At 46.3% G+C, this 25849-nt stretch overlaps 1 protein-coding gene and 1 non-coding gene across 2 annotated transcripts in view; one reads left to right on the top strand and one right to left on the bottom strand.

Moving 5' to 3' along the window:
• LOC126092265 (lon protease homolog 2, peroxisomal-like) overlaps positions 1-25849 on the bottom strand; it is a 112542-nt gene extending 86693 nt beyond the window's left edge. Inside the window, exon 1 of the mRNA XM_049907780.1 lies at positions 25377-25849. Within this exon, the coding sequence (XP_049763737.1) occupies positions 25377-25483 (107 nt within the window). The 5' untranslated portion in view covers positions 25484-25849. The remainder of the gene's footprint in view (positions 1-25376) is intronic.
• On the top strand, positions 19482-19553 carry Trnap-cgg (transfer RNA proline (anticodon CGG)). The gene has a single exon. It is a non-coding gene; the product is annotated as a tRNA-Pro (tRNA).

The following is a 25849-nucleotide window of genomic DNA, read 5'->3' as shown; positions in this document are numbered from 1 at the left end:
TACTGACATTTAGTGTGAAGCCGATTAAAACTGAGGAGGGTGGTCTATGAAGGATGTTGCTTGAGATGTTGCAGAGCTCTTTAACAGTCCTCAATAGTGTTCCAATGTCTTTGGTCCATCATGGTTACCATCCAGTGGCAGAGAGGACCTGTAAGAGGAGGAGGAGGAGTAGGAGTTCTAGTGGTGTGTTGGAGATGTCTCTCACAACCTCATCAATGCAGTCATGCAGATAGGCAGGGAGGGGAGGGGATTGGGGGATGGGAAGGTGACAGCAAAGGTATAAAACTGATAAAACTGTCAGCTGGCTATCTGAATAGCCTAACAAATTAAATTGTCTGTTGGCTAGAGACAAAGGAGTAGCAAGATTGGTGAAAGTGGTCATTGTCACAAAGGTCATCATGTAGTGACCACTGTAGTGAAGTCACAAGATTTGGGGAAGACACTGTAAGATCAACAGCTGACAAGGCATCATGGATAGTGCTGAAGAGGATAGGAGTCCCTTCATTGAGGAGAGGGAGATTTCAATGCACACTACCTCCTGTCAGAGGGCGTCATCTGGTAGGAAGCTTGCTGATTGACAAGCTTCTTTCCAAACAAACTAGTTGAACATCCGACAAGAGGTAGTGTACATTGAAATCCCCGGTTAGGGAGAAAGGAGGGAAGAGTTGTTGGCTTAAGGTGGTCATTCCAGGTAAGTAAGTGCCCTGCCTGAACGTAAAAGAACACTAAAAATGGTGGTCGCTGAGGTCATCTGCACTCACACTGCTCTGCTTCCAGCATAGCAGGGAAGAGAATCCACTCGCTGATGACATCTGTACAAATCAATGTACAGACCCCGTAGGAAGTTCTCTTGGGGCAAGTACGGCTCTGACACGATGCACAGTAACCTGGAAGAGTTGGAGGGTGGTCATCACTGAATTCACCAGAGAAGCCTTCTCCCGAGAATTTTTCTTCTTCTCTTTCACGACTTTCAGCAGTCAAGTTCCTTGTGGGGTTATCAATTATGGATGAAGGAATGAAAGAAGAGCAGGCATCCCTGGGATGCCCAGTCTGTGGCTAACTCAACCACTAGCTGATGTCGAGCCTCTGATCTGTGGATTTCCAGGGACAGGGTTCCAAAGAGGGAGCCCCGCCACCAGTAGATGCCGGAGGTGGATGCTGCTTCTCCAGCCTGGAGCAGGAAATGGTTGTGAAAGATGCTAGCACAGAGAACAAGAGAGTGGAGGCCCTATTCCCCCATGATCATAAAGTTTAATTGTGAGACTACCAGATGTCAGTGTCAAGAGAGACTAAATATAGCCTGGCTGATGACCTGCCCACAATAGTGAAACTGGATACAAATGATCACATTTTTTCCCAGCTTCAAAACGTGAGGGGTTCCTAGATTTCACATTTCTTGAGTACGTTAGTACACTTGGGGTATTGGGGAGGTTTGTCATTCCTGCAACTGACACAGACCAATGGTAGCATTCATGGTGAATATTTGTGAAGTGGCCAGCCACAGTCTCCACAAATTGGGTTATATGTACACCTGGATAACATTCACCCAAAGCAGTGGTGTTTAAAACACCACACTGAGAGTGAAAACTATGGCTTCACATCGTAATGGTAAAACATGATTTTGACATTTTCTGGATGCGAATATCCCTCCCCAACCAAAGAAGAGCCCACCTGGTGTGGTGGTTACTGTTCAGAGTTCTGGTGCCTCCAAATGTACAGGCATCTATTCCTCAGCACGCACAGGGAGATGAAGTCTCAGGCAGCAACAGTACAATCTCTGCATGGTCAGTGGACTACACCATATGGGTACCTGATGCCGATCCCCCCCTCCGACCAACATGGACTGAGTAACATATTGGGTATTGGCCGATCTTTCCCACAGGGCTCATGCAATCTGTAATAAAAATTTAAAATGTATTGGTCAAACTCATATGTGGGGACTGAACATAAGTTAACCAAATTACGTGGTGTATAATTAGGGCACAAAGTGAGAGAAGCCAGAATCAAGATACTACAAGTGAACTAGGCTGGCACCAGGGGCTCTGTCCTCGAGTATAAGTTGATTGGTTGGTTGGTTGGTTGGTTGGTTGGTTGGTTTGTGGGACTGAAGAGACCAGACTATTAGGGCCATCGGTCCCTTTTTCCATGAACTTTAAACACCCACAAAGAATAAGAACAAAAAATGGAGATGACAAGAGACGACACAGGACAGAAAGACACAGACAGAGACCAGAAAAAAGGAATTAAAATCACAACGAGTGTGACAGTGGTTCGCCGACCATAGAAACAAAAAAGGAAAAGCCTACCATCAAGAAACGCACTAAAAACCAGTCAAAAATCGTAGGCCAAAGGCCAAAATCAACACAAAAAAAGGACAAAAACTTAGATCAAGCGATAAAAACCCCCTGCACAAATAAAACTCAAAACTAAATCTGCCATCACAACATCATCTGATAAAAGTGCAGGAAGCATATCAGGCAGCGCAAACGTCTGCCTGAGCAGAGTTAAAAGCAGGCAGTCCAACAAGATGTGGACCACCATCAAAGCTGACCCGCAGCGACATGAAGGTGGATCCTCGCAGCACAATAAATAGCTGTGTGTCAGCAAGGTGTGGCCAATGCGCAGCCGGCGGAGGACAACAGAGTCCTTGTGAGAGACCCGCAAGCAGGAGCGCCACGCACCGGTAGCCTCCTTGATGGCCCAAAGTTTGTTGGGTGAAGGAAAGATGCACCATTCTTCACCCCAGGTGCTAAGTACCTTCAGCCACAAAACGGACCTGAGGTCACTCTCCAAAAGGCCAATCTCCAAGGCTGGTGCACCAACAGCCTGTTTGGCCAGCATGTCAACACGTTCATTTCCCGGGATGCCAACATGACCCAAGATCCACACAAAGACCTCAGAGCGGCCGCAACAGTGAAGAGTATGGAGGGACTCCTGGATAGCCATCACCAGACGAGAGCGAGGGAAACACTGGTTGATAGCTCGTAAACCGCTCAGGGAGTCACTACAGATAACGAAGGTCTCACCAGTGCAGGAGCGGATATACTCAAGGGCGCGAGAGATGGCGACCAGCTCAGCAGTGAAAACACTGCAGACAGCCGGCAATGAGTATTGTTCATAATGATCCCCTAGAGTAAGAGCATAACCGACACGACCAGCAACCATCAAACCATCAGTATACACAACGACAGAGCCTTGAAAGGCAGCAAGGATTGAAAGAAAGCAGTGGCGGAGGGCCTCAGGAGGGACTGAGCCCTTCGGGCCCTGTGCCAAATCGAGCCGAAGGCACGTGCGGGACACACACCACGGGGGTATACGCAGACGGGCCCAGAAAAGAGGTGGAAGAGAGAAAACCTCAAACCCAGACAGACGAGCTCTGACACGAACCGCAATCATACACCCCGACCGGGGCCGCCGTTCTGGAAGATGGTCGACTGACTGAGGGAACAGGAGACGATAATTGGGATGCCCGGACAAGCTACAAACTTGTGTAGCATAAGTGGCCAGGAATCGTTGGCTCCGGAACCGCAATGGAGGGACACCTGCCTCCACAAGTATGCTGTTGACAGGGCTTGTCCGGAAAGCTCCAGTGGCGAGTCGGATCCTGCTGTGAAGGATGGGGTCCAGCAACTGCAATGCGGAAGGGGATGCCGAACTGTAAGCCAGGCTCCCATATTCTAGACGGGACTGAATTAACGCCTGGTACAGCCGTAGAAGGGTAGACCGATCGGCACCCCAGCCGGTGTGATGCAAACAACGGAGAGCATTAAGATGCCACCAGCACGTCTGTTTAAGCTGCCGAATATGAGTGAACCAAGTCAACCGGGTATCAAAAACCAATCCCAAAAACTGATGCATCTCCACCACAGCAAGAGGTTCGCCATCAAGATAAAGCCATGGCTCAGGGTGAACAGTGCGTCGCCTGCAGAAATGCATAACGCAGGTCTTGGCAGCAGAAAACTAGAAGCCACGTGCTACAGCCCATGACTGTGCCTTGCGGATAGCGCCCTGCAGTTGCTGTTCAGCAGCTGCAATGACAGTGTAGCTAAAGTATAGGCAGAAGTCATCAGCTCACAAGGAAGCTGAGACAGACATTCCCACCGCCGCAGTGAGCCCATTAATGGCAATTAAAAAGAGGCAGATACTTAAGACAGATCCTTGCAGTACCCCATTCTCCTGAACTCAGGAGGAACTATGGGAGGCCGCAACCTGCATGCGGAAGGAACGAAGCGACAGAAAATTTTGTATGAAAATTGGGAGCGGACCCCGAAGACCCCAACCATGAAGCATAGAGAGGATGTGATGTCGCCATGTCATATCGTATGCCTTCCACATGTCAAAAAAAAAAAGTGACCAGATGCTGACGGTAGGCCAAGGCTGTACGGATGCCAGACTCCAGGCACACCAGATTATCGGCGGCAGAGCGGCCCTTACGGAACCCACCCTGAGATAGAGCCAGAAGGCTGCAAGACTCAAGTAGCCATCTCAACCTCCGGCTCACCATGCGTTCAATCAACTTGCAAAGATCGTTGGTGAGGCTAATGGGGCGGTAGCTGTCCACCTCCAGTGGTTTCTTGCCAGGTTTTCAACATGGGGATTTCGATGCTTTCACGCCATTGCGACGGGAACTCACCCTCAACCCAGATACGGTTGAAAAGGTCTAGGAGGCATCACTGGCAGTGCACCGAGAGTTGTTTGAGCATCTGACAGTGGATGCGATCTGGCCCAGGAGCCATATCAGGGCAAGCGGCTAGGGCACTTTGGAATTCCCACTCACTGAATGGAGCATTGTACGATTCAGGGTGGCGCGTGTGAAATGAAAGGCTCCGACGTTCCAACGGCTCTTTCAGGGAGCGGAAGGCCAGTGGGTAATTTGCAGAAGCAGAACTCTGAGCAAAATGCTCCACCAAGCGGTTTACAATTGTGTCGGGGGTCCGATAGCCATAGAGTCGCCTGATCTTGGCCCAAACCTGCGATGGAGAAGTCCGGAGGCCAATGGTGGAGACTACCTTTCCCAGAACTCCTGCTTACATTGGCAAATGAGGCAGCGGGCTCGCGCACGGAGCCCTTTAAAGGCGATGAGGTGTTCCAATGAGTGATGCTGCTTGTGGCGCTGGAGTGCCCACCTTGCGATCTTTAATTGCCTCTGCAATCTCGGGCGACCACCAAGGCACAGTTCTCCACCGAGGGGTCCCACAAGAACAGGGAATGGCAGATTCTGCGGCAGTAATGATGCCGGTGGTGACCGAGAGAACCAACGCATCAATGGCGTCATTGGTAAGAGGCTCAACAGTGGCAATGGAAGTGAACAAGTCCCAGTCAGCCTTATTCATAGCCCATTTGCAGGGGCGCCCAGAAGAGTGACGCTGTGGCAGTGACAGAAAGATCAGAAAGTGGTCACTACCGCACAAGTCATCATGCACACTCCAATGGACAGATGGTAATAGGCTAGAGCTGCAGATCGAAAGGTCGATGGCCGAGTAGGTGCCATGCACAACACTGAAATGTGTGAAGGCACCAGTACCTAAAAGAGAAAGGTTGAGCTGTGACAATACTTGCTCAACGATGCTGCCTCGGCCTGTCGCTACTGATCCACCCCACAGAGGGTTATGGGCGTTGAAGTTGCCCAGTAACAAAAAAGGTGGCGGCAATTGGTCTATCAGTGCAACCAGGACATGCTGCGGGACATCACCATCCGCTGGAAGACAGAGACTGCAGACAGTTACAGCCTGAGACGTCCACACCCGAACAGCGAAAGCCTCTAAAGGTGTTTGTAGAGGGACAGACTCGCTGTAAAGAGAGTGAAGGACATAGATGCAGATGCCACCAGATACCCTCTCATAAGCTGCTCGGTTCTTATAATAACCCCGATAGCCACAGAAGGCGGCGGTTCGCATCACCGGAAACCAAGTTTCCTGAAGGTCAATGCAGAAGAAAGGGTGAAGGCTGAGAAGTTGTCAGAGCTCAGCAAGATGGCGGAAAAAACCACTGCAGTTCCACTGGAGGATGACATTGTCCATGGCCGAGAAAGGTGCGAAGGGACCGAGTAGGCAGATTACACTGCTGGGTCACCTGCTGCCACCGATTGAGTACCGATGGGAGCGACATCCATCATGTCTGAGGGATCAGCAAGATCTAGGTCCTCAGCGGACACCAGAATCTCCACCACGTCTTCAGATGCAGAGCTTGTAGGTAACAGTGGAATGGGTGCCACCGTAATTTCCTTAGTCTTAGGGGTCTTTGATTTTGATTTCTCACGATGTTCTTTTGGTTGCCCTTGCTGGGAGGGCTTCTTTGACTCAGTCTCCGGGACTGAAGAGGACCATGAAGCCCCATGACCAGCTACCTGGGGCTTCTTCAGCCCCTGGCACATGTCTGGTTTGCCACTGGTAGAAACCTGGGAACGGAGTGACCCAAGGGATCCCTTCCTAGCGAGAGAAGTTGAAGAAGACTTACACATCTCCGGCTTAGAAGGGCTGAAGGGCTGGTTTCCCCAATGGTTGAGGGGGTGCTGCTCCTGAGGTAGGTGGTCTGGGAGCAACAGAGAGGGAAGTGGCCCCCACCATCAAGGGGGCAGCTTTGGCTCCCTTTGGCTCTGAGAGCTGACTGTATGTGGTGCAATAGATGGAGCTGTAACAGGAGTGACAGTGGCGGCAAAAGATGACGTCATGCGCATGGGATAAAGCCGTTCAAATTTCCGTTTACCCTCAGCTCAGTGTAGGTCAGTCGGTCCAGAGTCTTGTATTCCATTATTTTCCATTCCTTCTGTAGAATCTTACAGTCCGGCGAGCAAGGGGGATGGTGGTCTCCGTAGTTGACACAGATGGGAGGCAGGGCACATGGAGTATCGGGATGGGATAGATGACCACAATCACGACACATGAGGCTGGAAGCACAACAGGAAGACATATAGCCAAACTTCCAACACTTGAAGCACCGCATCGGGGGAGGGATATACGGCTTAACATCACAGTGGTAGACCATCACCTTCACCTTCTCGGGTAATGTGTCACCCTTGAAGGTCAAGGTGAAGGCACCGGTGGCAACCTGATTATCCCTCGAACCCCAGTGGACGCGCCAGATGAAATGGACACCTCATCGCTCTAAGTTGGCGCGCAGCTCGTCATCGGACTGTAAAAGAAGGTCCCTGTGGAAGATAATCCCCTGGACCATATTTAAGCTTTTATGGGGCGTGATAGTAACAGAAACATCCCCCAGCTTCTTACAAGCGAGTAATGCCCGTGACTGGGCAGAGGATGCTGTTTTCATCAAGACTGACCTGGATCGCATTTTTGACAAGCTCTTCACGTCCCCAAACTTGTCTTCTAAATGCTCTACAAAGAACTGAGGCTTCATGGACACAAAGGATTCCCCATCAGCTCTCATACAGACTAGATACCGGGACGAATATTTCTCACTGTCATTCATAGCCTTTCATTCCTTCCGTGGTGTGGCCAGGGAGGGGAATGATTTGGGTTCATACATGTTTGCATTAAAGTGAGCCCTCAAACGCTTAGAGACTGCTGGTGGTTGGCCACCAGCAAGAGATGTGCCACGCTTCATTGTGTGTCATTCACCCTGATACCACCTACTCCAACCAAGGGCCCTCCCCACGGGCGCCACCCAGCTTATGTAAGTGTCTTAATTGTGTCTGTCTCCAACTTAACGTGTCTTCTTTACAGTAGGTAGCAATCTGTCTTTTCCTACACTGTTGATATTACTAACCGGAGTTTCCACTGTTAGAAAAATCACACAGAGAGCAAAATTGCAGCACATGAAAGGAAGAAGTACTGCAATGGGTTGGAGCCCCATGCTCACCATGCACATACTCGCAAAAGACTTGTAAATCCTCTGGAGCTGGGTGTGGAAGGGGTTACAAAATTGTTTCAAGTAAGTTTGATACTTTATAAAATAATAGTATTTTGTATTTTTTAAATTTATAATGCAATTTTTTTCTACTTCACTATAGTTGATAGCGTTGTTTTATCTCAATAAATAATGGCAATGTGACAACATTCAACAATCTTGTTCACTTATTATCAGTTTGTCTTGTCATATATGGTATACAGCCTACAACAATGTGCAAGCATCCACGAAACAGCAGTGGAGACAATCAACAAATTAAGGGTTGTTTGCTAAAATTTAATATAAGAAATTTGGCTTCAAGTTTCTTGAGGATAATAGAACTGCTGCAGTTTTTCCCCTCCTTATCCAAAAGGATGGGAGTTTTTACTAACATGTCTACACATGAGCCTGACCGTTTCACTACATGGTACTCTGCAAGGCTGCGGTGGTGGTTGTTGGGATGTTTAAGGGGGACTAAACAGCGAAGGTCATCAGTCCCCCATTCCAAAATCAGGCGAGCCGAAAATCTACGGAGCAGGTAAAAACCAAAGGGGGAGGAGACGACCCCCCAGGCGCTAAAAGAACACAAATGGAGCAACAAACATTACAGACAAGAACAGGACAGAGGAACACCAGACAGAAAGAAGCAGAAGAAAGGAAGACGGCCGGAGACTGGGTGACTGACCACGAGAACAAAAAAAGGGAAAGAGCCAACCATCTCACGGCACACCAGAACAGCAACAGACACAAGGACAAAAGACACAGAAAAGGAAAGGTGCAGGACCTCCCTAAATCGAACCATAAAACGGACTACCACGGATAAAATTTAAAACGGCATCAGCCATGGAGGCATCGTCAGATAAAACCAAAGCCAAAGTGCCCGGGAGATTAAAAGATTGCCGGAGTGTGCGCAGTCGAGGACACTCCAGCAAAATGTGGCCGTCCGTCAGCCGGGACCCACACCGACACAAGGGGGGATCCTCCTGACGCAACAGATGGCCGTGCGTCAGGTATGTATGGCCGATGCGCAGCCGACACAGGACTACCGAGTCCCTGCGAGAAGCCCGCAGGGAGGAACGCCACACATCGGTCGTCCCCTTGACAGCCCGCAGTTTATTCGGGGCTGTCATGCCACGCCACTCAGCAGCCCACATCCCAATCAGCTTACGGCGCAACACCATCTGCTGGTCGCGAGCCGTAAGGCCGACCTCCAAAGCCGGGGCGTCGATCGCCCCTTTGGCCAGCCTGTCTACACGTTCGTTCCCTGGGATGCCAACATGACCGGGCGTCCAAACCAGGACCACCGAACGACCAGAACGGGCAATGGCGGAAACAGTCTCCTGAATGGAGGACACCAGAGGAGAGGAGGGATAACAGCGGTCGATGGCCTGAAGGCTGCTCAGGGAGTCACTGCAGATGACGACCGACCTACCTGAGCAGAAACGCATATGCTCAAGAGCGCGCAATATGGCCACCAGCTCTGCAGTAAATATACTGCAGCCAGCCGGCAAGGAGCGTTGCTCAACATGAGCAGCATGAGCAAAAGAGTAGGCAGTGCGACCATCAACCAGGGAACCATCAGTGTAGACAGTCTCACAGTCCGAAAATGAGGCGAGGAGAGCAAGAAAACGGCGACGGAGGGCCACAGGCGGAACCGAGTCCTTGGGTCCCTGTGCCAAGTCCAGACGGACGGACGGCCGGGACAAACACCAGGGAGGCGTAGGTGCACGGACCCGGAAGGGAGGCGGAAGAGGGAATGAACCCAATTCCGACAGCAGGGACTGAACGCGGACAGCGACGGAAAGCCCAGACCTAGGTCGCCGTTCGGGCAGATGGAGGACCATAGCAGGGAAAAGCAGGCGACGATTGGGATGATCTGGCGAGCAATGAACGTGGACAGCATAGTCGACGAGCAGACGATGGCGGCGAATCCGCAGCGGGGGAACCCCGGCCTCCACCAGTAGACTATCCACGGGGCTGGTGCGAAAAGCGCCAGGGGCAAGCCTAACCCCACAGTGGTGTATGGGGTCTAACAACTTCAACACTGAGGGGGACGCAGACCCATAGGCCAGGCTCCCATAATCAAGCCGGGACTGCACAAGGGCTCGGTACAACCGCAGCAGCGTGCAGCGATCTGCACCCTAAGACGTGTGGCTAAGGCAGCGGAGGGCGTTGAGGTGCCGCCAGCATTTTTGCTTCAGCTGAGTAACATGAGGAACCCATGTGAGCCGGGCATCAAACACGAGTCCCAAGAAGCGGCAAGTGTCCACCACTTCAAGCAGGTGGCCGTCGAGGTAAAGTTCAGGATGAGGGTGGACCGTCCGACGCCTGCAGAAGTGCATAACTCGAGTCTTGGGTGCAGAGAACTGAAAACCGTGAGTCAGAGCCCATGATGCTGCCTTGCGAACGGCGACTTGCAGCCTGCGTTCGGCGACTCCCGTAGTCGTGGAGCTAAATGAGATGCAGAAGTCGTCGGCATACAAAGAAGGAGACACCGACGACCCCACTGCTGCAGCCAGACCATTAATGGCCACTAAAAATAAGGAGACGCTCAACACCGAGCCCTGCGGGACCCCATTTTCCTGTATGTAAGAGGAACTAGAGGTGGCACCGACTTGCACCCGGAAAGAGCGGCGCAATAAAAAGCTTTGAATAAAAGCCGGGAGCCGACCACGAAGACCCCACTCATGCAATGTGGCGAGGATGTGATGCCTCCATGTGGTGTCATACGCCTTCCGCAGATCGAAAAACACAGCAACGAGATGCTGACGTCGGGCAAAGGCCGTACGGACAGCAGATTCCAGCCGCACCAAATTGTCCACTGCAGACCGGCCCCGACGGAAGCCACCCTGGGATGGAGCGAGGAGACCGCGCGACTCAAGGACCCAACACAAACGCCGCCCCACCATACGTTCGAGCAATTTGCACAAAACGTTGGTGAGGGTAATGGGACGATAGCTGTCCACCGCCAGTGGGTCCGCACCGGGCTTCAAGATGGGGACAATAACACCCTCTCGCCATTGCGACGGGAACACGCCTTCACTCCAAATGCGATTAAATATCGCGAGAATGTGTCTCTGGCAGTCCCTGGAGAGATGCTTCAGCATCTGTGCGTGGATGCAGTCCGGTCCTGGTGCTGTATCAGGGCAATCGGCGAGGGCAGCGAGGAATTCCCTCTCGCTGAAAGGAGCATTGTAAGTTTCAGAACGACGCGTGTGGAACGATAATGGCGTCTGCTCGGCCCGCTCCTTGAGAGAGCGAAAGGCGGGGGGATAAGTTGCAGTCGCAGAGCTCGTAGCGAAGTGCGCAGCAAGGTGTTCAGCAGTGGCGGCAGCGTCCGTGCACACAGCGCCGTCCAAAGAGATCCCAGGGACACCCGTAGGGGTCTGGTGTCCATAAATCCGCCGTATCCGGGACCACACGAGCGAGGGGGAAACACGGGAGCCCAAGGAGGAAACATACCGCTCCCAGCACTCCTGCTTACGCCGTGCAATAAGACGGCGGGCGAAGGCACGGAGCCTCTTAAAGGCGATGAGGGTCTCCAGAGACGGGTGCCGCCTATGACGCTGGAGAGCCCGCCTACGGTCGCGAATAGCCTCAGCAATCTCCGGCGACCACCAGGGGACAGCCTTCCTCCGAGGGAGGCCAGAAGAACGGGGGATGGAAGCCTCGGCCGCTGAAATGATGGACGTGGTTAAAACACGAACCACCTCGTCAATGTCACCCTGTGGGGGAGACTCAATGGTTGCAGCGGAAGTAAAAGCTGGCCAGTCAGCCCTGTGGAGAGCCCAGCGGGGCAAGCGCCCAGAAGAATGACACTGGGGCAGTGACAAATAGATGGGAAAATGGTCACTACCACACAGGTCAGGGTGCACTCTCCAGTGGAGGGATGGGAGAAGGCCAGGGCTGCAAATAGAGAGATCGATGGCCGAGAACGAGCCATGGGCCACACTGAAATGCGTGGGAGCACCGGTGTTCAAGAGGCTAAGGTCGAGCTGAGCCAACACATGCTCCACGGCCCGACCGCGAACATCGGAGACAGTCCCACCCCATAGAGGGTTGTGGGCATTGAAATCACCCAGCAGCAAAAAAGGTGGCGGCAGTTCGGCTATCAGAGCAGCCAGGACATGCTGTGCGACAACACCATCAGGTGGAAGGTAAATACTGCAGACGGTGATAGCCTGTGGTGTCCACACCCGAACAGCGACAGCCTCTAAAGCTGTTTGTAGAGGTACAAACTCGCTGTGAAGAGAGTTAAGGACATAGATGCAGACGCCACCAGACACCCTTTCATAAGCTGCTCGGTTCTTAAAATAACCCCGATACCCACGGAGGGCGGGGGTTCGCAGTGCTGGAAACCAAGTTTCCTGCAGAGCAATGCAAAGGAAAGGATGACGGCTGAGAAGTTGGCGGAGCTCAGGTAGATGGTGGAAAAAACCGCTGCAGTTCCACTGGAGGATGGTATTAGCCATGGATGGGAAAGGCGTGAAGGGACTGGGGAGGCAGATTACGCCTCCGGGGCCCCTGCTGCTACTGAGTCACCACCTGGACAACAGCTATCTATTGCATCCGAGGGACTGGCGAGATCCATGTCCTCAGCGGACGCCAGGATCTCCACCTCATCTTCGGACGCAGAGGGAGAGGGTTGCGGTGGGACAGGTGCCACCGCAATTTCAGGATGCTTGGGAGCCTTTTTCTTCGACTGCTTTGCGCGCTGAGCCTTAGGTGGTTCTGGCTGGGAGGGCCTCACTGGGTCAGTCTCTGGGACTGAAGACGACCGTGACGCCCTACGACCAGCGACCGGTGGTTGTTTGACAACCTTGCGGGTGTCCGCTTTGGCACTGGGCAAAGCCTGGGATGGGAGGGTCCCAAGGGACCCCTTCCGAGCGAGAGGAGCCGAAGAAGGCTCACGCTTCTCCGGCTGTGAAGGGGGAACAGATGTCCCCGGTGGTTGGGGTGGTGTTGCTCCTGAAGTAGATGGAGCAGGAGCAACAGGGAGTGAAGTGCCCCCCACAACCAAGGGGGCCGGTGAATGCTGACCGAGCTGAGATCGAACTGGTGTTGCAGCAGCGGCATAACTAGTTGGCATTGGCACAGGATGTAGCCGCTCAAATTTCCGCCTTGCCTCGGTGTAGGACAGGCGGTCCAGGGTCTTATATTCCATTATCTTCCTTTCTTTCTGGAAGATCCTACAGTCCGGCGAGCAGGGGGAATGGTGTTCTCCGCAGTTAACACAGATAGGAGGCGGGGCACATGGAGTATCAGGATGCGAAGGACGTCCACAATCCCGACACGTGATGCTGGAAGTACAGCGAGATGACATGTGCCCAAACTTCCAGCATTTAAAACACCGCATCGGAGGAGGGATATATGGCTTCACATCACAACGGTAAACCATCACCTTAACCTTTTCGGGTAAGACATCACCCTCAAAGGCCAAGATGAAGGCACCGGTGGCTACCTGATTATCCCTCGGACCCTGATGGACGCGCCGGACGAAGTGAACACCTCGTCGTTCGAGGTTGGCGCGTAATTCATCGTCGGACTGCAGAAGAAGATCCCTGTGGAATATAATACCCTGGACCATGTTCAGACTCTTATGCGGCGTGATGTTAACTGAAACATCCCCCAACTTGTCACAATTGAGCAACCTCCGTGACTGGGCAGAGGATGCCGTTTTGATGAGCACAGAACCAGAGCGCATCTTGGACAAGCCCTCCACCTCCCCGAACTTGTCCTCTAAATGCTCCACAAAAAACTGGGGCTTGGTTGACATAAACGATTCCCCATCAACTCGCGTACACACAAGGAACCGGGGTGAATAGTCTCCACTGCCTTCTTTTGCCATACGTTCCTCCCATGGAGTGGCCAGGGAGGGAAATGAACGTGGATCGTATTTCCTGCCGTTGAGGTTAGACCTCGATCGCTTAGAGACTGCTGGTGGTGGCCCACCAGCGAGAGATGATGTACCACGCTTCATTGCGGGTCATCCGCCCTGATGCCACCTACTCCGACCAAGGGCCCTCCCCACGGGCGCCACCCAGCCGCAGCAATAGCCACCTGGCAGGATGGCCATTGCCGGGAGTCCTGATGCCCCAGGGAGATGGGCATCTACTCCTTGGCATACGTGGGGAGTGAACGGCGCAGGCATCAGTAGAGCGATCCCTGTGTTGTCAGGGGGCTACAACCAAGAGGGTACATGGCGGCCCCACCACAACGGGCTGGCTACCGTGCTGGATCTTAGGTGCAAAAATGGCCAAGGTCGTCGTCGCAGTTAAAAGAAACACTGCAGAGTGCAGTGTGGTAATCGCCCAAGAGATCGAAAACGAGCGGGACACCATTGCAACGACGAGAAAGACGGCTAAAGGTCTAATTGCACGACGGATACAGTGCACCATGTAAGGCGCCCTTCCCCAATTGGCTCGCTCTTCGGAATAATTTAGAAAGATGGAGGTCAAACCCGAGAGGGGACCATCACATAAGGCCGAAACATGTGAGACTCCTTTTAGTCGCCTCTTACGACAGGCAGGAATACCGCGGGCCTATTCTAACCCCCGAACCCGCAGGGGGGGTGCAAGGCTGCACAAAGGCTACTGTCTGCAGAGCAGGGCTGCTTATTCAATTCGAAAATTGGCTGTCTCCTATGTAGTTCTGAAGAGTATAGGCCAGATGAATCTACAATAGGACAGATGGTGTTTGTAATATGAACCACATATTCTGGAAGCGGTTTCACTGTTGTGACACAGCCAATTAATTGTTCAGTATCCACAGTTAATTTTGCAGAGTATTCATCTCGGCAGCTTCCTTTAGATGCTATTCTGTTTGACAAGTTTAATCCAAATCTTTGAAAACAGTGAAGGCATACCCTGAGAGGGGCTTGTGAAGGCAGATGACTCCAAAGGAGTGTGGGTGGAATATTCCCAAACCGAATTCACAACCAGCCCCATCACGCATGCAGATGTATAAGTTTAAAGAAACACAAAAAGCATAATGGATATTGCACAGTAGCAAGTGGCAAGTATGCCCAGAGTCATTTGTCATGAAATCTTAAAACTATTTTACCATTCCCTGCTATTGTCCTTCCTACTTAAAATGCAAAACTGCAACTTAAAATGCCAGATGGGTCTGATTTATACTAACAGCTTCCAATTATGCTATACGTTCAGTTCACAATGTTTGTTTCTCACATTACTAGCCAATCCCAAAAACTACTAAAAATGTGAATGCAGGAAGTTTTGCATAGACTATACAGAAAATATAACTTAGCACTTTTCACAGAGTACAGGAAGCATAACCAATACAGTAGTCAACTAGAAATCGCCGAAAGTCACCCAACTTCCAACAATTTTTCCATGTCCAGGAAAGTGCCTAGTTATACTGTGCATATATTATTTGAATGTTACCTCCAGTATACATTTTAAATCTGCAGCAGTGCGTGTGCTGATCTGAAACTTCCTCATACATTAAAACTGTATGCCAGACTTCTGTCAGTTCCTCATCTCCTACCTTCCAAACTTTACAAAGTTCTCCTGCAAACCACGCTGGGCACCACTTCTGGAAGAAAGAATATTGCCAAAACATGGCTTAGCCACAACCTGGAACTGTTTCCAGAATTCATACTGGAAACAATCGCCAAATAATAAACAGTTCATTTCACAGCTTGGGAACCGACTGCTGTTCAGGAAAAAAATTATTTAAAACATCTGCAGTGGCTGGGAAACTATCAGATTTTGCCTTCCCTATGCAGAAGTTGCACAGTCTTTTCCACAGTGCTGCAGAATTCAACAATCTGCCTACAACAGAGCAGGCATGTATGATTTTGGCACTATGCACATTTTGCTTCAGTTTGTTTCACAGCTTTCTGTATAATTCCTATAGTTCTGGAGTTGTATTTCACTTGAATCTTCTACATGCAGAATCACATTTATTTATTATCTGGTGCAGCTCTATAGTCAGCCATGGAGTAGGATCCCTTTTCAATCTGACAGAACGTTTAGGGACATTGCAATAACTCTGTGCCTTAATTCGCAGACTTTATTGTCCAGTGTCAGCTCATTGTTTATATCCTGCAATGAAGTACCTAAACAGCACTTTTGTAGGGCATCATAGTTACACAATTAACCCTTAGAAGCATGTAGGTGGAGTCAGAGGAGGTGTTTGGCTGAGCCATATCTCAGAGATGATTACTTTGAAATCAGACTGGTGGTACACATTGTAAAACTCATCAAAGTAAGCCAATCACTGCATTTTGGCATGAGTGACAAACAGCTCACAGGAATCTCCCATTGTGATCATCTTATGAAACACCACAGATGCAGCAAGCATTATTAATTTTTTTTATTTTTTTTATTTTTACCCTGATAAGGAAATCATATTTCACATTTTATAACTTCTAGTTATTACAAGCCCTACTCTTTCACAGAGATACAGTTATAATCAATTGCTTCTGCAAATCACTTCAAAACACCTATCATCAATGACAGCATCGCTGCATTATTTGCTAAGGTTGTTTGGCATACTCCCCTTGTTGTTGTTGTTGTTGTTGTTGTTGTTGTTGTCTTCAGTCCTGAGACTGGTTTGATGCAGCTCTCCATACTACTCTATCCTGTGCAAGCTTCTTCATCACCCAGTACCTACTGCAACCCACATCCTTCTGAATCTGCTTAGTGTATTCATCTCTTGGTCTCCCCCTACGATTTTTACCCTCCACGCTGCCCTCCAATACTAAATTGGTGATCCCTTGATGTCTCAGAACATATCCTACCAACCGATCCCTTCTTCTGGTCAAGTTGTGCCACAAACTTCTCTTCTCCCCAATCCTATTTAATACTTCCTCATTAGTTATGTGATCTACACATCTAATCTTCAGCATTCTTCTGTAGCACCACATTTCAAAAGCTTCTATTCTCTTCTTGTCCAAACTATTTACCGTCTATGTTTCACTTCCATACATGGCTACATTCCATACAAATACTTTCAGAAATGACTTCCTGACACTTAAATCTATACTCGATGTTAACAAATTTCTCTTCTTCAGAAACGCTTTCCTTGCCATTGCCAGTCTACATTTTATATCCTCTCTACTTCGACCATCATCAGTTATTTTGCTCCCCAAATAGCAAAACTCCTTTACTACTTTAAGTGTCTCATTTCCTAATCTAATATCCTCAACATCACCCGACTTAATTCGACTACATTCCATTATCCTCGTTTTGCTTTTGTTGTTCATCTTATATCCTCCCTTCAAGACACCATCCATTCCGTTCAACTGCTCTTCCAAGTCCTTTGCTGCCTCTGACAGAATTACAATGTCATCGGCGAACCTCAAAGTTTTTATTTCTTCTCCATGGATTTTAATACCTACTCTGAATTTTTCTTTTGTTTCCTTTACTGCTTGCTCAATATACAGATTGAATAACATCGGGGAGAGGCTACAACCCTGTCTTACTCCCTTCCCAACCACTGCTTCCCTTTCATGTCCCTAGACTCTTATAACTGCCATCTAGTTTCTGTACAAATTGTAAATAGCCTTTCGCTCCCTGTATTTTACCCCTGCCACCTTTAGAATTTGAAAGAGAGTATTCCAGTCAACATTGTCAAAAGCTTTCTCTAAGTCTACAAATGCTAGAAACGTAGGTTTGCCTTTCCTTAATCTTTCTTCTAAGATAAGTCGTAAGGTCAGTATTGCCTCACGTGTTCCAGTATTTCTACGGAATCCAAACTGATCTTCCCCGAGGTCGGCTTCTACTAGTTTTTCCATTCCTTATACTTTAAAAAAGGTGCAAATTAAAAGTTTAAGTAATCAGTAGAGAAGCCACATTAAAACAAAAAAAGTTCTTTTGCTTTCAATGGTTCTCTTCAGCTCCTGTTCCTAAATTATGGTCATTCCATGATAAGTGGCCTAAGGGTCCCCACTTGATCCTCTCCAATATCGATGACATTTTTACAAGACGTACATACAGAACTTACATGAAGCCCTGCCAATTTACAGCTCCATAAGTAGTATGGTTGGGCTACTGAGCACCTTTTTGTAAAGCCTTGTTTTTTGACATCACAATTTAAAAATCATTACCTTCGTTTTATCATTCCTCAGCATCTGAAAGTCCTATCATGCTGAAACTTCATGATCCTGTTCAGCTTTTGGGGCACAATAGCTTAGTTGCAGAACTAAAGGTCAAATTACGGTAAATTCATGATAATGTGCCATCAAAGTGGCTCATAATTTTTCTCGTAACAAATTCTAATCATACATTATCAGCTTGTATCTACGGAAAGGATACCCTTCTGAAGCTGATTCTTTACTCATCTGCAACCTGTCAGTGTGTCACAAAGCTCAGAAGTAGTTTGTTTTTGTTTTTGAGACAGACAAGTTTAGGGGCAACAATGGAGTTTAAAAACAGGCTTCAACAATGATTCTGAAGCACACTTTCGTGTAGTGAAGAATGTTCAGATTAAATGTGTGCTTTTTTATATGATGTAAAGTCTGTTCTCATTACTACATAAACATGTATTTTCTGAAGTACAAATTATTTGAAGGTGTCTGAAGTTTTAGAAATGTTTATCTGGTCATTTAAATTCTTTTTCTGTTCACTTCCCTATGAAAGTTTTCACAATCTTTGACTGTTAAATTTTTCCCAGTTGGAAATACACAGAACTTTTACATTATTAAACATTAAAAGCAAAGACAATCGGAAGTAAAACTGAATTGTAGTTTAATGGATATCGAAGACGTTTCAATGCCATGTAGCACTGGTCTTGCAGATAATTATGCGTGTCACCTGAAAACATATACACACACCAACAAGGCTTCAAACATATCAAAGAATTTTCAGTAGAACAAGAATTACTCAACCGAAGAAGTGAAATAAGTCTTACTGAAAATGCACAAATATGCTTTCATCACAAAGCAATACTTTTTGACAAGTATGACTCCTACACTACAGAGATCCTGTTGTAAAACTTTTCGTGTACAGAACTATTCTGTGAATTGACTTGTGTTTACCTCATAGCATATAAAGTCCACATTATTTGATTCTGGTACCGGAGACCCATCAAAACTGTGGCAAAATTGCACCATAAAGAAAGAATAACTGGTGTTAAAAAAACAGCATCATAATAATAATACAATTTTGGGGTAAATGGAAGCATCCGATTCCACCCGTTGGCTTTGACCCGTGACATAAGGCTGTTGTGGTGTGTGACGTCACGACGGCGCCGAGTTTAGTTTGTGAGAGTGATGTCATCATGCTCACTGGTGGTGTGTTTATGTGTTAGGTGATGTTTTCGGTTTAGTTTGAGTGTGTGGTGTGTTTATAGGTGGCACATTGTTGCGGTCGGTGGTTCTCTCTGGTGGTGTGTTTATGGGTAGCGTGTTATGTGGCGTATGGTGTTCACTTGCGTGGCTGCATTGCACATGTGTGGTATCAGTAGTGACTGTGCTTTCAGCAGAATATTTTTAAGTGAGTTAAAGATTTTGGTTTTGTTATGTCAACGTTATTGTAGTTTTTTTTCTGTTCGTCGTGTGTGAATCTTGGTAAATTACTTTCTTATGTCTTTTGTGTATATATATATATATATACCATCAAAGACCATTAAAGGTGGCGTCATTCACATGCAGTGCGTTTTCGGAACGAATAGGCTCGTTGGTCTAGGGGTATGATTCCTGCTTCGGGTGCAGGAGGTCCCGGGTTCAAATCCCGGACGAGCCCTTGCGTTTTGTACAACGGTGTGGTAACAAATCGCATGGAGGCGGCTGTTTCACGCATTTCCAGGCCTCCAAGTCAGCGATAAAATCCGACAACCAGTTCTGAAACCGTTTCATGTTTCATTTGAGCCATGTGCACCCTGCTGGAGGAACGTTTGAAGTTGATTTAAATGGTCACAGTAGAGATCGTAGCAAGTGTCTTGCTGAGTGCGACGAAAATGGGTTTCTGCCCGCAATCGAACCGGGGACCTTCTGCGTGTTAGGCACAGCGCCTGGGCTCGGCGGCAGCTGCTGCTCTTTCTTTCCTTACGAGATACCGTTGATTCGTGCAGTCGTTATTGCAAAAGATGTCACCAAAGGCAATCGCTTCGTTAGCGGCACAGTGCCTGGGCTCAGCGGCGTTGTGTGGTGCGAGTGCATACCCGTCCTTTTTTCCCCCTAAGGTAAGTCTTTCCCCCCCCCCCCCTCTCCCTTAAAACCCAAATCCTTTCGTCTTTCCCTCTCCTTCCCTCTTTCCTGACGAGGCAACCGTTGGTTGCGAAAGCTAGAATTTTGTGTGTATGTTTGTGTGTCTATCGACGTGCCAGCGCTTTCGTTTGGTAAGTCACATCATCTTTGGTTTTAGATATATTTTTCCCACATGGAATGTTTCTCTCTCTCTCTCTCTCTCTCTCTCTCTCTCTCTCTCTCTCTCTCTCTCTCTCTCTGAGGGAAACATTCCATGAAAAAATATATAAAGATGATGAGACTTACCAAACAAAAGTGCTGGCAGGTCAATAGACACACAAACAAACACAAACTTCGTTATATATATATTCTTTTTGTATGATTAATTGTGGTGGTGGTAAAATTTTTGAGATTTATAGTGTGGTATTGGTTGTTTCTATTGACCTATATAGGTCAAGGGAAGTGATCGATACCAGTGGATTTTTGTGTGTAGTGGAATTTGGGAAGGTTGTGGGATCTTGTTATTTTAGTGTTTTTTGTCGTTTGGTGTAGTGGTGTGTGTTTATATTTACTTTGTCTCCACCCTAAAACCCTCAATTTCCCCCACCTGTCCCATTAGTTTTCTTATATTTTTGGATCTATTTCTGTGTTTGTTATGTTTATGTGATAACGTCATAGGAGCGGTATGGGAGTTGTTGGGAACTGTCATTTCCGCCATACTGGTGATGTCATTGGTCAAAGCAGAGGGGTGGAATCGGACGCTTCTGTTATCCCCAATTTTGTTGTACACATGTACAATAAAATCTAACACTTAATTACTCTTTGCTCAAATTATCATTTCATCCTCTATGAAGTCTTCTGTAGAATACTAGCATTTCTCCCACAGAATCTGCTGTAGCCACATTTTTAAAATTTCTGGTTTCATATTACATATGTGTTTGCCCATTAACTTGTTATATATTGTCATATGCTGTGGAGTCCACACATATAATTTCCAACTCCAAAAATGGATTTTGCAGATTGTTAATGTAGAAACAGCAAAGCAATTCAAAGGTGTGACAAAGAAATGTGAAATCCGGGCAGAATATCTGTCTAATTGTAGAAAAAGAATTTCAGCAAGAAAAGCACAAAGATTTCTGTCATTCTTCATCCCAATCAGAAAATGAAGCAGAGTTACATCCAGCAGAATTACTCTATGCAAGTCTAATTGCTTTTGGGGTCTCCCCTCCAAAATTTCAGAGAGTATCAACAAGGTATGCCAAAGGCTATTCAAAATGAAAAAATAAGCATAAGTGTAACTCAAGAGGCAATTGTGAACAACACTGCTGCTGCTGAAAGCTTCAACCCAACAGATTTTCAAACATCTAGTGCAAGCAAGGCATGTCTTGATTGTGAAGATTAAAAGCACCTGACTAAAGAATTGAAAGAAAAGTTTTAATTGTCAAGGCAGCCTGAAAAATAGCAGATTTTGACATTAGTTGCTCAAAGCTGGACTACAAAAGAAACACTGCAAGAACTTCACTTTTCAGAAAGGATGGACAAAGCAGCTAGGAAGTTAAAGGCAGAACATTGTGCATTAGCTCTGCCTAAGAACAAGTGTAGCAAGAAGGATTCTAGATGCTGTAAATGAAAAAGTAGTAACATTTTTCCAAAATGAAAAATTTGGCCATATTTGTCCAGGTAAAAAGGACTGTGTACCATTTAGAATGGATGGGAAGGAAGTTTTGATGCAAAAATACCTTCTTTTGAAGACTTTGAAATAAATATCTGCAGCATATTGACATCAGCATGTGCCTGAAATTGGATTTTCCAAATTTTGTGAATTGAGGCCAAAATGGTGATCACTGTAGGAGCTGCAGCAACCCACTCAGTCTGTTTTTGCACTTTACACCAATAGGCCTATGTAAAATTCATGCTTGCAAACTGCCCAATTAAACAAGATTAGAAAAAAGTGATTGCTAAAACAATGTGTGATTTGGAATCCAAAGACAACATGCTTCATCGGTGTGAAATCTGTCCAGGAAAAGAACTTCTGCGACAGTTTTTAGAAAGCAGTTTTGGAGACAGTGATCCAGATGATATAGATGAGTGCAAACAGTGGGTGCACACTGACAGAGATACATTACAAGCAAAGCAGATAACCACTGAGGATTTTATTGAAGATCTGATTTCACAAATTTACAAGCTTTCCACTCTTCATTGTATTGCAAAGCACCTAAAGAAGCCCTAAAGAACACATAAGAAAACCTCAAGCCAAAAATTCATCATATTAATGGTTTTTGATGCAGCTCAAAGTTTTCACTGCAATAACAGACAAGCAACTTTACACCCATTTGTTATGTACTTCAGAAATAACTTGGACATAAACAGCATCAGCTACTGTGTAATAAGTGACAGCCTGAAGCGTGACGCAATCACAGTACAAGCTTTTATAGTGAAATTAATAGGAGATCCAAAGTGTCACCTTGGAAAGATCATACATATTTACTACTTCAGTGATGGGTCAGCAGAACAGTACAAAAACTAAAATATTTTCTGACTCTTTGCCACCATCAAAACGACTCTGGAATCTCAACTGAATGGAACTTTTTTTTTTTTTTTTGCTACAAGCCATGGAAAATCACAATGTGACGGAGTTGGAAGAACTGTAAAGTGCCTTGCAGCAAGAGCAAGCCTTCAAAGACCAACTGAAGACCATATTTTGATACCAACTGATTTGGTTAAATACTGTACAAAAAAATATAATATCAATGGAATCCAATACATTTTTGTTTCAAAAAAAGAAATTAAAGCATCAAAAACTGAGAAGGCAGAAAGGTTCAAAAATGACTGCACAGTATCAGGAACACGAGAGAATCATCACTTTATGCCATTAAATGAAAAGCAAGTTTGTATTAGAACAGTATCCAATGACACAAATTGTTTTGTGGCAAATGCTAACCAAAGTCAAACAACAGTTTCTCACAGAAATATTGCAGCTTTATGACCAGGCCAAGACAGTGTTTGTATTTACTAATGGAAAATGGTGGACTGTGGTAATGTCTCTCAAATTTCAGACAAAGAAAATGATGTCTTAGTTTCATGCACCCCAGTGGACCTGCATATTCATTCTATTGCCCAACAGAGCAGGATGTTTGTTGGATTCCAGACCAATACATTATTTCTGTCATTCCAGCTCCATCAACAACAGGAATGGGCCAACATTATAGCTTGCTAAAATGAACTGTAATTGCTATTAATAACACATTTCAGCAACTGAATGAATGAGAACTGAAATATTATGGCTTGGGAACCATACAGAGCAAGACTGGTAGTGGCAAAGCCACCATGGGCCAACACAAGATTGTGCGACTTCATTTTCCAAGCAATGAAAACATAAGTTTATTTGTTCTTAAATGGAAGATCTCAAAAATAAGAAAAAAACTTTTTCTGATCTAACAAAGTTAGTTCTCTTCACTGGTGCCCAGAAAAATCAGATTTAAAAGTGATCTCTTTCGAGGTTTGACCTCTTGAATGTGAGCCAAAACTGATTACTTAAATTTTTTAGTAGACTTTGAACTTAGATAACTCTGCTATTATTTGAGCAACTTAGGTGCCCCTTGAAGAGCTTTCCGACATGTTTACAAGCTGCAGATGAGCAAAGACTCAGCTTCAGACAGTTGTTCTTTCAGTATATACAAGCCAATAAAGTATAGTCAAAATTTGTTATGACAAGATTTAGGAGCTATTTGTTTAGCGCATTATGATGAATTTACCATAAAGTTCTACAACTGAGCTACAGTACCCAAAAAGGTGAACAGGAACACAAAGTTTCAGCAAAATGGATCTCTTAGATACTGAGCAATGGTAAAACAAAGTTGATTCATTCATTTGTTGTAATGTCATAAAATTAGCCTTTACAAAAATGTGGCTAGTGGCCCAACCATACTACTCGTGGAGGTGTAATTTGGCACTGCTTCAATTACATCCCATCTGTACATCCTATAAAAATTACATTAAAATTGAAGGTAGTGGAGTGGGGACCTTATCTGAATATGAGCCACTTGAAATGGAATGACCTATTACTATACATTTAATAATATATGCTGTTCACTGAACCCCTATCCATATTCTCAGGTAAATTGTGATTGGGAGTGGACGCTAATGAACTACTACCTTCTCCTGGCCTTATCCTGTATTTTTACCATGTTGGCATGTTAAAGAGTACTTCCCAATGTTGGTGACAGAGAGTGACCAGGTGCCCTTCCTGTCACCACACCTTTTGCCCCCCCCCCCCCCCCCACCCAAATGGAAATTGTGTACCCCATCTGTGGGTCTAGTGTTATCCATGTGAAAATGTGAGCATGTATTCAAAATGTTTGCAAAGCTTGCAGCTGAGGTGGAATGTGAGTAACAGCTCCGTATTCATCCAGTCTGATATGGGAAACCACCTAAACACTACAACGAAGCTGGCCAACACACCAGCCCTTGTTGTTAATCCCCCCACCAGATTCGATATGGGGCCAGTGCGCCTCCCCAAACCCAGAAAGCAGTGTACTAATTACTAATGTGCATGGTTATCTGGGGGGGGGGGGGGGGGGGGATAGGGAGCTAATGAACACCACTACTGTATTTCTGGGAACTCTCAGTATCCTTTAAGCCTGTGGTAAAAGATCACACATGAAGATGAAGATTTCTCTGTCTTCATATGTAAGTTATTTTTATATTTTGTTTTGTGGTATGCGTATCACATTTTGTTTCAAACTCACTTTTATGATTTATTACGAACAACATTAAGGCATTTACATATTACCATCAAAATGAGGACTTCTAAGTTTAAGTTATCATAACAGGGCAACTGATGATCAATTCTGCTATTCAGCTGACACCTCTAAACCCAACTAAAAAGAACATATTGGAAACAGATTTCTTGGTGTTGTGGTCTTATACGCAATGAACAGCTAAGTTAAGGTAACAGATTTGAATCATACTTGTTATTGTAAAGATAATTAACTATTAACTATTTTGTATTTAAATTAGTATGACAATAGGTTATTTGATACTTCTGTATATTATTTTCTATGTACTGTAAAATTACGAAATTTTTCTCTAGCGTATAATTTATGTGCCTTGTATTACTACTAGTACATGTGTTTGTACAATGTATGTACTCTCCCTATGACGCCATCGATTCCATAGAAATGCTCAAAGATGGAGCAAAATAAATAAATAGACGTTTTGTATACAGAAATTTGGCTAAAGAATGGTTTACAAATTTTACATTCAGTGAAATTATCTCGCACTGATTTCATTATCTCTGTGATATAGACAACCGCCAAATATCTCATGTTATCGAGTTGGATGGGATTGATTTAACAATTCAATGACCATTCACACTTACTTGCTCGGGTCAGTTATGGTAAATTTTTTCGATGATCCTGGCAGCAGCACTTCATCATTAGTAACAAGCAGCGGTAATTTACTGGGAATGGTAATTACCGAAGTCATTTTGACAAAATTTTAAAAAGCGTAAAACTATTAGGATTCGTAGTTTTTCGCAACAAAATATGGAAATTGGAGTCTCCAATGCCACAACAAACAGGAATGTTATGAATGACACTGTTATCTACAGCTGCGCTCCACCGCAATAACCAACACTTTATCGGCACAAAACAACAACATAAAATTGATCTGCTCTGTCAAGGACCACTGACAACTCAGGAATGACTGCAAGCGACGCACTTTGTTCGTAGGTATATCGTCAAATTCTAAAGGTCTCAGAATCATCGAGAATAAAAATACACAGTGACTTATCAGTTTTAAATCAAAGGTTATTCGTCAGATACAGATCGCAACTTAACTTCCAATTAATGT

This window comes from Schistocerca cancellata, chromosome 7 (assembly GCF_023864275.1).
Source record: "Schistocerca cancellata isolate TAMUIC-IGC-003103 chromosome 7, iqSchCanc2.1, whole genome shotgun sequence".
Taxonomy (NCBI): domain Eukaryota; kingdom Metazoa; phylum Arthropoda; class Insecta; order Orthoptera; family Acrididae; genus Schistocerca; species Schistocerca cancellata.
The sequence above is the reverse complement of the archived record's forward strand: the minus strand, read 5'-3'. Positions and strand labels throughout refer to the sequence as shown.